The 15,574-nt window shown below is 40.5% G+C and overlaps 1 protein-coding gene across 12 annotated transcripts in view; it reads left to right on the forward strand.

Annotated features, from left to right (window-relative positions):
* LOC127574754 (DNA (cytosine-5)-methyltransferase 3A-like) overlaps positions 1–15,574 on the forward strand; it is a 416,558-nt gene that overhangs the window by 150,636 nt on the left and 250,348 nt on the right. For all 12 annotated transcript variants that reach the window (XM_052024036.1, XM_052024037.1, XM_052024038.1 and 9 more), the window contains one exon: positions 11,042–11,420. In XM_052024036.1, the coding sequence (XP_051879996.1) occupies positions 11,042–11,420 (379 nt within the window). The remainder of the gene's footprint in view (positions 1–11,041; positions 11,421–15,574) is intronic.

Here is a 15,574-nt window from a genome sequence, read left to right on the forward strand (position 1 = left end):
GTTATCTGCAGTATCCTGGAAAGTGGAAGTATCATCATAAATAGAATTCAGAAAAATATTCTGATCATGTTGTTTGCCTAAAAATTATCCATGTTATTCTCTAATATATCACATTCCAGCCAAAGTAAACATTGAATGAAAGAATAAACTGCAACAAAGGTTCTCCTGAACAATAAGGGGTGGTTGCAGAAATAGACCTTTGGGGAAGTAAGGGGAAGAATAAGTTTAGTAAGTCTCATTTTATGCCAGCAGTAAAGCTGGTTCAGTGTTGCAGCTCATGTTTGCAAGAACTTTATTCATACTCATTTCATCTGCTTTGACAAAGAAAGATCTATTTTCTCAATATGCTTAAGGCGTATGGTATTCCCAAAATTAGGGATTGAGCCAGTCATCTGTTCTCTAGCAGACGGACCCTGACAGGATTAGATTTCAGGAGCAGTGCATGAGAGCCATACTTTACTCTTCACATCCTACTTACAGGAATGCATTCATTAGTTTTCCCTAATAATCCACCTGAGATTGGATCTGCTATTTATCTGCTCGGTATTACATTTGATGGCACTAACCCCTGTTAAAAGAATTGTCTCTTTTACAAGTAGTCCCAGTGCTATTTATGGATACAGGTTGCTACATTATTTATATAACTGAAATTAATGGACTTGCAGCATCAGAGAAGCAGAGGTAGTTTGAAGCAACTGGCAAAGATGTAGTTGTATGCTCTCATGATGTTGCCCTCCAACTACAATTGAGTAGATTTTGAATAATTGGTGTGAAAACAATAAAGGAAGGAAGACAAGCTGCTGTAATTCTACAGAGATTTAGTTACCTTACTTTTCTGCATGGTGCAGAACCCTATTGGATCGATTCTTAGGAAAGCATTGAGGATGGCAATGAATTATGTAGCATTAAATTAGTCTGGTGTCTGTCAGCATGGGCATGGAGAACCTGTGCTCTCCTGGAATATTTATTTATTTACATTACCTTCTTTTTGATTCAAATAAATAATCTTATCACTTCTGTTGCAGCTTAATTAGCGTAAAATGGAACAACCTCATCATGAACTAGTCTGCCTCCTGAGAACTGATTTTGTGAAAAGGTCATTGGAATCCATTTGTGGCCTGACCTTGGAGTTGAAATATTTACTGGAGCTATGGTTCTAAATGCAAATGTTGCCTCAAGAGTATTTCCACTTAGAGGTGTCATTAAAAAGGGCACTAGTTACTGCAGAGGCCTACTGGAAAAGTGCACATTTGTACTGAGTTAGACATCAGGAACGATATAAGAAGAACACAGCACTAGAGCACTAATGTGTGTGTGGAGCTGTTCTGAGTATGATATTTTCATTTTTACATTGGCAAACTTGTCGGCATTCTTAATGCCATGGTAATGTTTTGCAGTCGGTAAAAATCACATTGTGTTCCTCTGTCTCGGTTTACAAAACAAGCAACACTCTGATTTCGTTCTAGAGTACTCAATGATTTTTATTAGCATTTTGGAGATTATATTTCATAATTCCATCCACTTTTTTCCCCAAACAATTCCAATTAATGTTGATTGTAATCATTGTGATATGAATGAGAAGTGACGTAGTTTCTGAGGTTTTGCAAAAACTTTCTTCTGTTGACTTTTAGAGGATACGATAATCACACAGACTCCTGTACACATTAAAGGCAAGAATGTACTGTCACTCCATTCATATGATGGGAAAAGAAAATAATCCAAAAGATTCCAGGGTCAATTTTTTTCTGAAGCCCCTTTGGATTACTTTTCTTTTGTCAAGGGTCAAAAAAGCCCTTGAGTTCCAGAGAGTGAACTCTCTGGAAATAGCAGCAATGAAACTGCTGTGCTTTGTGAAGTAATTTCCTTCCGGGAAAGGGTACAATAGAAGCACATTATTATGTAGGGATGCTTTGAGAATTTGAGAATAAAATTGTCACTATTAAATTCAGTACTGTGGAATTTGAACTGCTGTACCAAATCATTTAAATACATTTGTTATAGATATATGCAGCAGGAGATTATGGTGTCAAAGGATCTAATGTGAGGCTGCATGTACAAGTTCATTTCACCTTTGAAGTACATCATTTACCACATCGATAGAAGCTCTGGCATGTAAGTCCAGAGATCACGCTTCAAATAGAGTGTTATTATAAATACTGTTATTATAAACAGTTCAGTCAGTCTTAACTACAAAACTATTTTATTGGTCCATATTTGTACCCCCAAACCAAATGTAAAAGTGACCACCTGAATTTAACCATCAGAATAGCAGATTTGCAGAACTCTGCATTCTAGTAACAGATAATGGGAAATAGGGTGCAAAGGTCAGTGAGCTGAACAGGATTTTATTATACTTAGCAGTAGTTTTTTTCCTCACTCTGTTCTCATTCATTTCATTCTATTTACAACTCCTTCGGGCAGCTCAGAAAAAATTACTTTGATGGAATTATACTTTAGCCCCCTCCCCCCACCAGTTGTCAGCAAGAATTAAGACCATTAGACATAGGAGCAGATTTAGGCCATTTTGCCCATCGAGTCTGCTCCACCGTTCGATCATGGCTGATTTATTTTTCTCTCTCAACCCCACTCTCCTGCCTTCTTCCCGTAACCTTTGATGCCCTTACTAATCGAGAACCTATCAACCTCCGCTTTAAATATACCCAATGACTTGGCCTCCACAGCCATCTGTGGCAATGAATTCCACAGATTCACCACCCTCTGGCTAAAAAAAATCCTCCTCATATATGCTCATTGGAGCATATATGTAGGGAAATCACAGGTAGATGTAGGAATAATAGGGTTGTAATAGTTGGTGACTTTGGTGACTTTATCTTCCCTAATATTGACTGGGACTGCCATAGTGCTAAGGGATTAGATGGAGCAGAATTTGTTAAGTGTGTCCAGGAAAGTTTTTTGAAGCAATATGTTGATGAGCCGACTCGAGAAGGGGCTACACTCGATCTCCTCTTAGGAAAAGAGGCTGGGCAAGTGGTTGACGTTCGGTGGGGGAGCACTTTGGGACCAGTGACCATATTTCTGTTAGTTTCAAGATAGTCATAGAAGAAGATAGGACTGGTCTTCAAGATAAAGTTCTAAATTGGGGTAAGGCTAACTTCAATTGCATCAGACAGGAACTGCCAAAAATTGATAATGAGAGGCTATTTGCAGGTAAAGGGATGTCTGGCAAGTGGGAGGCTTTTAAAAGTGAGATAAGAAGTGTTTAGGGCTAGCATCTTATTGTTGGAATGAAGGGCGAAACTGGCAGGATTAGGGAGCTATGGTTGACAAGGGAAATTGAGGGTCTGGTCAGGAAAAAGGAGACATATGTCAGGTATAGGCAGCTGAGATCAAGTGAGTCCTTTGAAGGGTATAAGGGATATAGGAGTACACTTAAGAAGGAAATTAGGAGGGCAAAAAGGGGCCAATATATATCCTAAAAGGTTTGATAAGTATAGTTGGAGTAAAAGGAGAGACTAGGACCCCTGAAGGATTGATGTGCTGATCTAAGTGTGGAGCCGCCAGAAGTGGGTAAGGTCTCAAATGAATACTTCTTGTCTGTATTTCCTGTGGAGAAGGACATTGAAGCATGAAGGTGTATAATCTCCGGGGCCTGACCAGATGTATCCTGGGATGAGATGTGAAACATGGACTTTAGCAAGACTTTTGACAAGGCTCTACATAGTAAACAGTTCTGGAAGTTTCGAACACATGGGATCCAGGGTGAGCTAGCCAGCTGGATACAAATTTGGCTTGATGATAGGAGACTGAGGGTGGTAGTAGAGGGTTGTTATTAAGATTGGAGACCTGTGACCATGGTGTGCATAGGGATTGGTGCTGGGTGCCCTGTTGTTTGCCATATGTATTAATGGTTTGGATGAGAATGTAGTTGATAATTGATGTGATTAGTAAGTTTGCACACTATACCAAATTGGTGGTCTGGTGAACAGTGAAGAAGGTTGTCTAAGCTTACAACAGGATATTTTATCAACTGGGGAAAGTGGGCAAAGGAACAACAGATGGAATTTAACTCTGACAAGTGTGAAGTGATGCATTTTGGGAAGTTAAACCAGGACAGGACATTCACAGTGAATGGCAGGGCCTTGAGGAGTGTTGTTAAACAGAGACCTTGGGGTACCAGTACATAGTTCTCTAAAAGTGGTGTTCCAGGTAGACAGGGTGGTGAAGAAGGTATATGGCATGCTTGTCTTCATGAACCGAGGCACTGAGTTCAAGAATTGGGATGTCATATTACAGTTGTACACAACATTGCTTAGGCCGCACTTGGTTGACTGTGTGCAGTTCTGGTTGCCGCACTGCAGGAAGATGTGACTAATCTAGAAAGGGTGCAGTAAAGATTCACAAGGAAGTTTCTTGAATTGGAGGGTGAGATATAAGGAGAGATTGGATCGAACGTAGAATAGTAGAACATAGAACAATACAGAACAGGAACAGGCCCTTTGACCCATGACATCTGTGCTGACCACAATGCCAATTTAATCTAATCCCATCTACCTGCACATGGTCCATATCTCTCTATCCCCTGCCTGTTGATGTGCCTGTCTATGCCTCTTAAATGTTGCTATCATATCTGCTTCCACCATCTTCCCTGGCAGTGTAGTCCAGGCACCTACCACTGTGTAAGAAAAAAAATGCCTCAAGAATCTTTAAGCTTTCCCCCTCTCACCTTAAAGCTATGCCCTCTAGTATTTGACATTTCCATTGTGGGAAAAAGACTTTGACTATCTACCCTATCTATGCCCCTCATAATTTTATATACTTCTATCAGATCACCCCCTCAGCCTATGATGCTCTAGAAAACCCAATCCAAGTTTGTCCAACCTCTCCTTATAGTTAATACACTCTGATCCAGGCATCATCGTGGTGAACCTCTTCTGCACCCTCTCCAAAGCCTCCACATCTTTCCTGTAATGCAGTACCAGAACTGCACACAATACTCCAAATGTAACGTAACCAAAGTGTTATACAGCTGTGACATGACTTCCTTCCCAGCTTTTATACTCAATGCCTGGGTCTGTTTTCCCTGGAACAAAGTAGGCTGAGAGGTGACATGAGAGAGGTATATAAAATTATGAGAGGCATAAATAGGGTAGGGGTGGCTAAAACTAGAGGGCATAGGTTTAAGTTGAGAGGGAGGAGGTTTAAAGGGGATTTGAGGGGTAAATTCTTCACACAAAGTATAATTGTCTGGAATGAGCTGCCAGTGGAGGTGGTGGAGGCAGGAACAGTAACAACATTTAAGAGGCATCTAGACAGGTACTTAAATCAGCAAGGCATAGAGGGATATGGAATTAATGCAGGCAAGTGGGATTAGTATAGATACGCATGATAGTTGGCATAGATACAGTGGGCTGAAGGGTCTGTTCATAAGATGTACAACTCTCTTCTCACATAATCTCTCTTGGTCTCCACAGACATTCCCTTTGTTCTCTTCAGCCTTCCTCCTTCTCTGCAACTTAAAACATGTTTGATTTCTAACTTTTCCGGGTTCTGAAGGTCATCAACCTGAGACAGTAACTCTATTTTACTGTCCACAGATGCTGCCTGACCTGCTAAGTACTGCTGGCATTTTCTGTTTTTATTTCAGATTTCTAGTGACCGCAGCTTTTTGGCTTTTTGATTTTTATTATATTCAAACTGGACAGAATATCCTTTGCTTCCCTCTGACTCAACATAAACTGTCACTGTCACAGAAAGGGCACAGCAGGAAGGGAAGCCATTCAGTCCATCATGTCTTACTTCTTCCTTTAGCACTGGATTACTTCTTTTAAGTACTTGCACAGTTCCCTTTGAATCTGCTTCTACTACTCCTGCAAAGGATTCCAGACCCTAAACTCTTGCTGCGTAAAACAAAAAGTTTCTCTTCATGACAAGTTTTGGGTCTATTTTTGCAAATCACTTTCATACTGCAACCCCTGACCCCTGACCCTTCCCATGACTGTTCTCCTTACAGTTTGTCACTTTTCCATGTTTTGTGTGGACTGCAAATTTGGAAATCGTGCCGTATTCACCCAAGTCCAAACTATTAATATTTATTAAGAAAAGTACGGTTCTTAGTACCAACCCCTGGGGAACATCTTCCTGCAGTACCAAAACTATCATTCATTCCTACTTTCTGTCTCCTGAAACTTTGCCAATTTTCTGTTCATGCTGTAACAGCTCCTTTCATTCCATGGGCTTCAATCTAGATGATAAGTTTATTATGCAGCACTTTATTAAATACCTTTTGAAAGCCCATTTATAGTAAATCAAACTGAATTTCTCTCATTGAACCTCTTGATTACCTCATCAAAAAATTTCTGCCTGTATCTTTAAATACGATGTGCCTTTAACAAATCGACTCTGACTTTCCCCAATCGATCTGCATTTGTCCAAGAGGTTGCTAATTCTGTCCCTCATTGATTCTGAAAGTTTCCCCACAAGTAGGGATGAAATGGACTGGCCTTTGGTTGTTAGGTTTATCTTTGCACCTATATTTTGAAAAGGAATGCAATCTTCGCAGTTTCCTCACTCCCTCAGGCAGTATCCCCATATCTACAGATATTGGCCAATACCTGCAATTTCCACCCATACTTCCCTCAGCAGCTTCAATCTGGATTGAGTGAATTGTCCACTTTAAGTACAGCTAGACTGCATAGTGCATCATCAGTTTACAACCCATTCAGAAACTTAAGTGCACCTTCTTTTGCTGAGATTCTAGCAGCATTCTCACTGCACAAGGTAAGAGTGCATGGGGATGCTGGTCAAATTTTGGTAGCGGATTGGCTAACAACACAAAACAGAGAGTCAGGATCTGCAGTCTCTTGTGTCTCCATTAAGAAGATGGGCCTACACTCATTAGAGCGGTAATGTTAATGAAACATATAAGATTCTGAGGGGGATTAACAAGGTGGATGCTGAGAGGATGTTTCCTCTCGTGAGTGTATATAGAACTAGGGGATATAATTTTACAATAAACAGTGGCCTGTTTCAGATACAGATTCATCTCTCAAATAGCGATGATTCTTTGGAATCCTTTACCCCAGAGAGTTCTCAAGATGGATTCACTGAATATATTCAAGGCAGAGATTGACAGTCACTTGAAGTACAAGGGAGTAAAGAGGGGAGAACAGAAAGTGGTGTTGAGGCTGAGATCGGATTGGCCATGATCTTGGCCAAGTGTCGAGGGGCTGATTGGTATGATCCTTTTCCTGTGTCAGCACCTTCTTCTTTCCATTTTGAACCTCTCCCACACTTCGAGTTGACATGCACATATCCCTTTTGGTTCTTAATAGGTCCCATCTTCCTCGTGCTATGCTTTTACTGTTTATGTACCTGTACAAAATTTTGGATCCTTTTATGTTTTGTCACCAGTTTTTTCTCATATTCCTTCATTGTCTCTGTTATTTCCTTTTCTACTTCCTCTCTGAACTTTCTATTATCATCACAGAGCTCACTTGTTTATCAACCTGACATGTGTCATATGCTCTTTTTTTTAATCTTACTTTCCATCTCTTTGGTTATCCAGGGAGTGCTTGCTTTAATTGTCCAACCTTTCCCCCTCATAGGAATGTACCCAGACTGCATAAAGTATATTGTTAGGAGAGCAAATGTATTTGGTGCTACCTTCTATAATTAGCAATGAGCTCTGCGAATGCCAGCTTTGGCATAAATCAATAAAATGATCTTGTAGAGATGTACAACTATACACAACTAACTTCCTGATTTTTAACATTGAGATTAATGTGGAGATCTTCCCTTGGAGATTCTCCCAGCCTTTAACATGTAGGTCAATACAGTCTATAGAATTCCTTCTGAGCACAGTTTGGTTTGGAAGGGCAGGTAAGCAGATTTCAAGATTCCACTGGTGAGTCTCCCAGTGACCCTGATATTAGGGCTCAAGTTTAATGATTATTTGAACTTTCAGAGGGGCTATTTCCCATTGGTGGTTTAGGGAGGGGACCTGGAAAATATCTTGAAGAAAGTATACTTTCTGGGCCCACAGCCTTTAAGACGGTAGTTTGAAAAAAACATACTACAGATAGTGATAATCTGAAATGGAACAGAATGTACAGGAAATAGTCAGTGAGTATTTTTAGAGGTCTGACCACAGATGCTGCATGGCCTTCTGAGTTTTCCCAGAATTTTCTATTTTATTTTCAAACTACAACATGAGACTAATTGTATGCAAATTACAGAAAATGCTGGAAACTCTCAGCAGGGCAGGGCACACCTGTGGAAAAAAAAAGTTAATGTTTCAGGTCAACCACATATCTTTCCACAGATGCGGCCTGGCCTGCTGAGTATTTCCCGCATCTGCAGTTTGATTTTCCTTTTGCGTAAGAATCAAATGATTATTGAGAGGACACCTGTGTCTTTTGGATATCCTGTTATTCAGAAATATGAGGGATGTATTTTGAAATTAATGTCAAGTATAGCAGTCAGATCTAGTCCCTTAAGAGCTACAGCATTTCTGTCCATAATGTTCTGGAACCCCACCCATCCTTCATATGGTCATAGGGTCATATGGCAGAGAAACAGGCCCTTAAGCCCACTGTGTTCATCCTGACCATCAAGTACCCATCTGAACTAATCCCATTTTCCAGTACTGTGTTCATGGCCTCCTATACCCTGGTGCCTCAAGTGCTTATCTAAATACTTGTTAAATACCTCCACCACTCCATCAGGGAGTATGTTTCAGATTTCAGCCACCCTCCAAGTGAAAATAAAATCTTCCTTTGATCCCTTCTAAATTTCCTACCCCTTATCTTGACCTGTTTCTTCTGTTCTTGACATCTTTGCTGAGGGGAAAGGTTTCTTACTATCTATCCTATCTCTGTCCTTGTATTTTGGATACCTCAATCAAGTTCCCCCTCAGCCTTCCCTGCTCCAAGGAAAATAAAGCCAACCTATTCGGTCTCTGTGGCTGAAACACTCCATCCCAGGCTGCTTACTGGTGAATCTGCTGTGCACCCTCTCCAACAATATCATATTCTACCTATAGTATGGCGACCAGCAATGTGCATGGTACTCCAGCTGCAGCCTAACTAATGATGCATACCATAACCTCCTTGCTTTTATATTCTGTGGCCTGGTTAATGAAGGTGAGAATCTCATATAGCTTCTTCACCACCTGACCTACCCTTGGTGCTGTCTTCAGGGTCCTTGAAGATGTGCACCAAGGTCCCTCTGCTCCTCAGTACTTCTAGCATCCAACCATTCATTGAGTATATCTTAGACTGATCAGTCCTCTCAAAATGCATCACCTTACATTTTTCAGGATTAAGTTCCATCTGCTCATTCTCTGCCATCAATGTCATTCTGTAGCCAAAGACTTGTCACCATCAATAACACCATTTCTCATGTCATCTGCAAACTTACCAACCGTACCTCTTGTGTTCACATCCAGGTCATTAATGTATATAACAAACAGCAGGTTTCAACCCCTGCAATACACCAATGTGGTCACAGGATTTCAATCATATAAACAACCCTCCACCATTTCACTCTGACTCCTATTATCAAGCCAATTTTGCCTCTTATTTACTGAATTGTACTGGATCCAGAGGACTCTTCCCTTTAGGACTAGTGTCCTATATCAGATCTTGTCAAAGGCCTTATTGAAGCCCATGTAGATTACATCAACCACACTATCTCTGTCTAAACACTTCACCACCTCCTCAAAATTCAATCAGATTAGTCAAACTGCATCTCCCTTAGCAAAGCCATACTGATTGCCCCTAATCAATCCCAGCCTGTCCAAATGCAGATTAATCCTATCCTTCAGTTTTTTTTCCAAGAGATTCCCTCTGACAGACATTGGACTTGCTGGTTTGCAATTACATAGCTAATCCCAGCTGCCCTTCTTGATTTCACTGTCCTCCGGTCATCTGGCACCTCCTATGGCGAGAGAAGACATTACAATTTCTGTCAGAGCCCCAAAGGAGATTAGGTTCCCACACACAGAAAAAATTAGATGATTCAACTGATTTGATAAATTATAACTGGGTAGCCATTTTGTTGATGGACATTGGCCCTCCTGCTCTGTTTAACCGATCCCAAACATTATTCATTGTGTCGCCTATCTCTCGTCCCCAACTGCCCCTTAATTTTCCCTTCTGTTAAAATTCCTTCTGTTGCTAACAGATTATTACTTTGCACTGTTACCTGCAGGACCTTTGCAGCAGATGTGGGTGACTGCAATTAAATTAATGTGTCTGTCTAGCTGGGGTACTAAAAGTCACAGAATATTGGATAATTAGTTCTTCTGTGAGCAGTGGGTGGTGAGATAGGTTTCAAATCTCTTCAGCTCTATTCAGGAATGTACATTGTACATTGCTTTTTTATGTTCTTTATTGTGGGTGTATTTCATTCTGTTATTTTGGGGATAGTGTTTAATTTAACCTAATTATATTTCATCAATGTCTTCCTGTATTGGTCATGCTTTAAAAATAGATGTATCAGCTATTTACTTACTAATGTTGCCAATTCTCTGAAAAGTAAAACTAGAAGTCACATAACTCTCCACTCTCCAGTTTGAAACGTGGGAAGCATAAGACCAAAGCTTATTGTTTCGAGAGTAAATGTTCTGATTTTCTTCCAAGGTTCCAAGCCGGTGCAAAAGCAAACATCGGAACTGGCCTAAGTAACCCAATGCAATAAAAAAAAATAACCTTTGCAGCAATCCCCAGAGTACGTTCTCGAATAATCTGAAGAACTTCAAACACGTCTTGAATGTCTCTTCGTGACTTTCTATTTGAAAGAATTTTGTATTGGCAGCACCAACCATTGCCAAATTAAAAATAAATATGTGTATGAAAATGGTTTAAGCAACATGCTGGAAGAGCTTTTTTTTCAAAAAATAAATCAACCCAAACATTCAGTTCCATTGTTAATTTGTTATGCTTTCATCTTGTGCTGGTAAATTGTGTAAAGCCATAAGTATCAATAATTCTATGGAAAAATATGTTCAATGGGAACATAGTCAAAACTTTTACTTTGAAAAATTCAGTCCATGTTAAGTCATTTATTTTTCTTTATGTAGGTGGACATCAATGAAGCTTCCAGCGAAATGGTGGCAGCCCCAAAGTGCCAATCTTCCCAAGCATCGTCAACACAGGTGCACAATGGAGAGGTAGAAAGTAAACAGCAAGAGATGGGGAACTCACAGCTGACTGGAGAAAAGAATGTTCCTGAGAATGGCGACCGTGGAAGATCTGTCCTTGAGGCTCAGAATTTGAAAGACCAGGAGTCCAATGAAGAAAGCACAAGTCTGGATGGAGATATTGAAATAGATTTGGAGATAGAGAATGGATGTTACACCCCAAAATATGGCCAGGATTCTGAAAAAGGAGAAAATGAGAAGCTATCATCTGCTCTCAGAAAGAAGTACAAGAAGCGTCAAGTGGAAGCTGCTGAGAAAGGTTTGAACATTTTCATTAATCTATGTGCTTATATCTTCAGGACTACAATCAGATCTCAGAGTTAGCTGTGGGCTAGACACCCATATAAAATCACATCTATAAAAGTTACTATTGGCCCATTTCTTGTGAGGTACCTCAGAGTGTTGTTATTAAAGTATTTGCAGTTCAAAGGTCCACTCCTTTCTTTCATTGCCAGCGAGGTTATTAAACAAGCATTCAGTTCTCTAAAACAAAACTGTGTTGGAAATTTGATGTGCGGAGTTACAATCAGTGTTTGGGAAAATAATGTTTATACAGTTAAGTAGTTCCTTTGAAAATCTAAGTCCCAGTGGTCTGTGGTGTTGCTGCTAGAATTCAACAGTGAATAAATAGGATTAGTTTTCGTGTTCATCGCACGTGTTCATCCCAGAACTAATAATCATCAGGCACACACTTCAGCCAAACTATTATGAGTAATTTGTGGGGTAGTCTACGGTGTTCCCTGTTTTGAGTGCTCTTCAATAGTACCATCTGGCCCTTAACATGATGATTCAGAATATATTTTGCCTGATTATTCACATATTGTAACTACCTGAGTGGTATTTTTGCCTGATACTGGCTTTGGAAAGAGTCCAGTCTGACCCCTGATTCTCTCAGCAAGTGTTACTGCATGTATTTGTGTGATGGTTGAGATTGAATAGTTCAATAATTGGGAAAATATTTCCTCATTTTGTAGCTAATCTGAAAACGGAGTGAATATCCACATGAGAATTTTTGTTTCCTATGAAAGCAAATCATGTATTTGGGGTAATGAAGAAGGTTGTCATGAGAGTCTCGTCCAAGATTAGAATTTGTTTAAGTTGAAGTGGTCTAAAAATTTGCACAGAAGGACTTTGCCTAGAAATTAGATCATGCAACCCTCTTTAGTTTTAGCTCCAGCAGATTAGGTACTGGAAAGTGAGACCCAACAATGATAATTTCTGGTTTGCTTTATGTTATTCTGTAAATTCATCCATTCATCATGCTACTTGTCACTCTCATCTGATGTGATTTCTGCATCTTATGTGTATCAAATCATGCATTTTCTCTTGTAGTATTCCTAACCGAGGGTAACAGTGGAGACTAAACCAAACTTTCATGAAACAGACATTGCTGGTTACTACTAGATCTTCACAATGCAACACCAGACTGGAATTGCAAACTCTAAGCCTTTTATTTACCCTCTGTCCTTCAGGAGACACCCCCACACAATGACACACTCATTTCTGCACACCAACTAATTTTCTCTCCACCCTTGATGTTTGGAGGTTTGATTCTGTCCTCCAATCCCATGACTGTGCTTTGCCTCCCAGACCACTGCCTGACCCCATGACCCCTAGCTACCACTTGACCCTCCAGTCAGGCCGATGACCTTCACACCCCCCCCCCCCCCCCCAGCCTTCCAACCTTTCTTCTGACCTCCAATCTCCATCCCTGTGGCCCTCCAATCAGCCAGCCACCCCCACCCCGCCTGAATTCCCCCCACCACCACATTCCAATCTCCTTCCTTGGTCTCTGATCAGCCCTGCCCCCAACCCTTTGATTGGCCCAGGAACCCTCCAGTTTTCCCAGTCTGCTGATCCCCTGTGATTATGGTGGTTCCTGTCTCTAGTTCCACCTTTCTACCACTCTATCTGCTTCCTAACCCCAGCCTCAGACCCATCAGGCCAATGATTAAATGTCCTCTCTCTCCCCACCCCTGACCTGGATCCCAGATAACAATTTCATCCCTGATGAATGCAGCACCTGTCCAGTTGTGCCCACAGTCCAAAATTATTGTTGATGTGCTGATTTGCAACCATCTAACACACCCATTAAGGCTCACTAGAATTTGCAGGTCATTGTATTGCTAACTTTTTTGAACCCAACACCATTCTTCCCTTAACCTGAACTGTGGTGAATAAGAAGTGGTCTCAATCAGATACTAGATTTATTCCTTGGTGAATAATATACTTAATTCTGAGTTTTTCTGCTGGAGGCTGTGAATTTATTAGTTTTATAATAGAACATCAGCAACAGTCTTTGCTATACTGTTACTGACACGCATCTATGTATGATCAGAGGTATATTCCTGCCTTACAAAAAATAATCATTTTCCTATGTGTTCAAAACTTGTCAAACTTTTTCTGGAAGTAGAATATATTCCATATCAGAAAAGTAGACTTGCATCCCTGTGTATTGTAACATGCTGCATACACCAAGAGCCTTATAAAGGAGTATGCCTTAGAATGCCTTGTGACATATGTGCAAGTTGGACTAGTGGTATTCCTCTTCTAAGAACATAAGAAATAGGAGCAGGAGTCAGCCATCTGGCCCGTCGAGCCTGCTTCGCCATTCAATAAGATCGTGGCTGATCTGGCTGTGGACTCAGATCCACCTACCTGCCTTAATTCCCCTACAATGTAAAAATCTATCTAACTATGTCTCAAAGGAGGGCTATGCCAGGGGGGAAGGGTTAGACAGATTTTAGAGCCGGATAAGATGTCAGCACAACATCGTGGGCTGAAGGGCCTGTACTATGCTTTAATGTTCTATTAATGTAACGGGTCCACCTAGAGCTGGACCAGCCCTTGCAGACTTACAGACCAAACACATGTGCATTTCTGTGAAGATCTGTCTTCATTAGGCATACGTCAATAGGGAGGCAGTAGCAGAAGTATTTGGGGAGTGTGCCCAGCCACCAGGATTACGGTCTGACGTGCTGTTGAAATATTTGAATAAACACTTGAACAGCTCTGGGATGGGTGTGGATGTTGATCTCAGAAGAGGGAACTGCAATGGCTGATGTGGGATTTTAGTGTATGCCTCTCAGAATGGAGGTGGACTTCTCCCATCTTGTACTAAATCACAAGATGACCACAGAACTGATGGCATCACATCTAACACAGTGAAGGCTGTCTGAACCTGCACACTTTCTGGATTGTCCGACATTATCTTCACCACGTGTGGTGACATTCTTCGAGAACTGTACTTTCAAAATGAACCATCGAGTTCCATGTCTTCTTCCTTCCCTGAAAGGGAAAACGGATAGTTTGCACAAGAGTTCAGATTTGTTTGTGCACAATACTTCTTTAACTAGCTGGTAATTCTCCAAATTGCTGTCAAATGTGCACATCTGCACAGTGGAATATTATGAATGTGAAAATATCCTGATGACACAATGTTAGTAAAGCTGGGGTTGCTATGCAACTTGACTACGATCTACACCATATATTGACACCTCACTAGTTCTTGACAGGCCAACATAATTGGCCTTTACTTAACAGTTCATGTATCAACAGCTCAGAACTTTAAATAACTCAATCAGTATACAAATAGTCTATTGAAATTGGTTGATTGTTATTGATTAATTCTTCACAAAATGCCCTCTGATATGGCTGAGCAAACCACTCAGTTGTCAACACTGCCTTCTCAGGAGGCAGTTAGTGATGGACAATAAACGCTAGCCTTGCCAGTTGTCTGCATATACTGAAAGAAATAAATTTTAGATAAATTTTTAGACAAAATAAATTGAGAGCAGTACAAATTAAAGAATAATGATAGCTTAAATAGACATTGCATTTGATGACTAAAATAGTTAAGGCAGTGAATAGTAAAGCCACGTGGAGTGGGAAGTTCATAGCATTTGTTTCCGGCTGTACACCAAATTAACAAACCCAGCCAGCATGATTGTCGGTGTACGATTGGGCCTAATTTAGTGAGGGGAAGATTGACTCAGTTTTTGTTGTCCATTGATGTTCAGTGGCTTTTCCTGGAGAAGTGCACACAATGACATCATGTGAGACAAGGATTGGGCTCAGCTGTATTAGCATACAGTGTCAAACAGACTGTCAAGCTTTCCTCTCTAGTCTACAAAATGAAGGAATGGCACATGCTTGATATGTTGCCAACAGTAGTAAAACTCTCCCAGCAAGGAACCAACACCTTTGAGTGAGTCATAGAGTGAATGAAAGAAAATTGGCAAGGAAAAGGAGAAAAGAATGTGCATTTTTTTTCTTGAATCAAAAATGTCTGTCAAATCTTCAGTATTTGTGAAAATAGCATTACCTGCATGAAAAATGCTGTGCAGGTGGTTAAATTGTTCAGTGACAAAAGTAGTGACCTTTAAAATCTTATTACGATATTGTATGATTAGT

Source organism: Pristis pectinata, chromosome 10 (assembly GCF_009764475.1).
Source record: "Pristis pectinata isolate sPriPec2 chromosome 10, sPriPec2.1.pri, whole genome shotgun sequence".
Classification (NCBI taxonomy): domain Eukaryota; kingdom Metazoa; phylum Chordata; class Chondrichthyes; order Rhinopristiformes; family Pristidae; genus Pristis; species Pristis pectinata.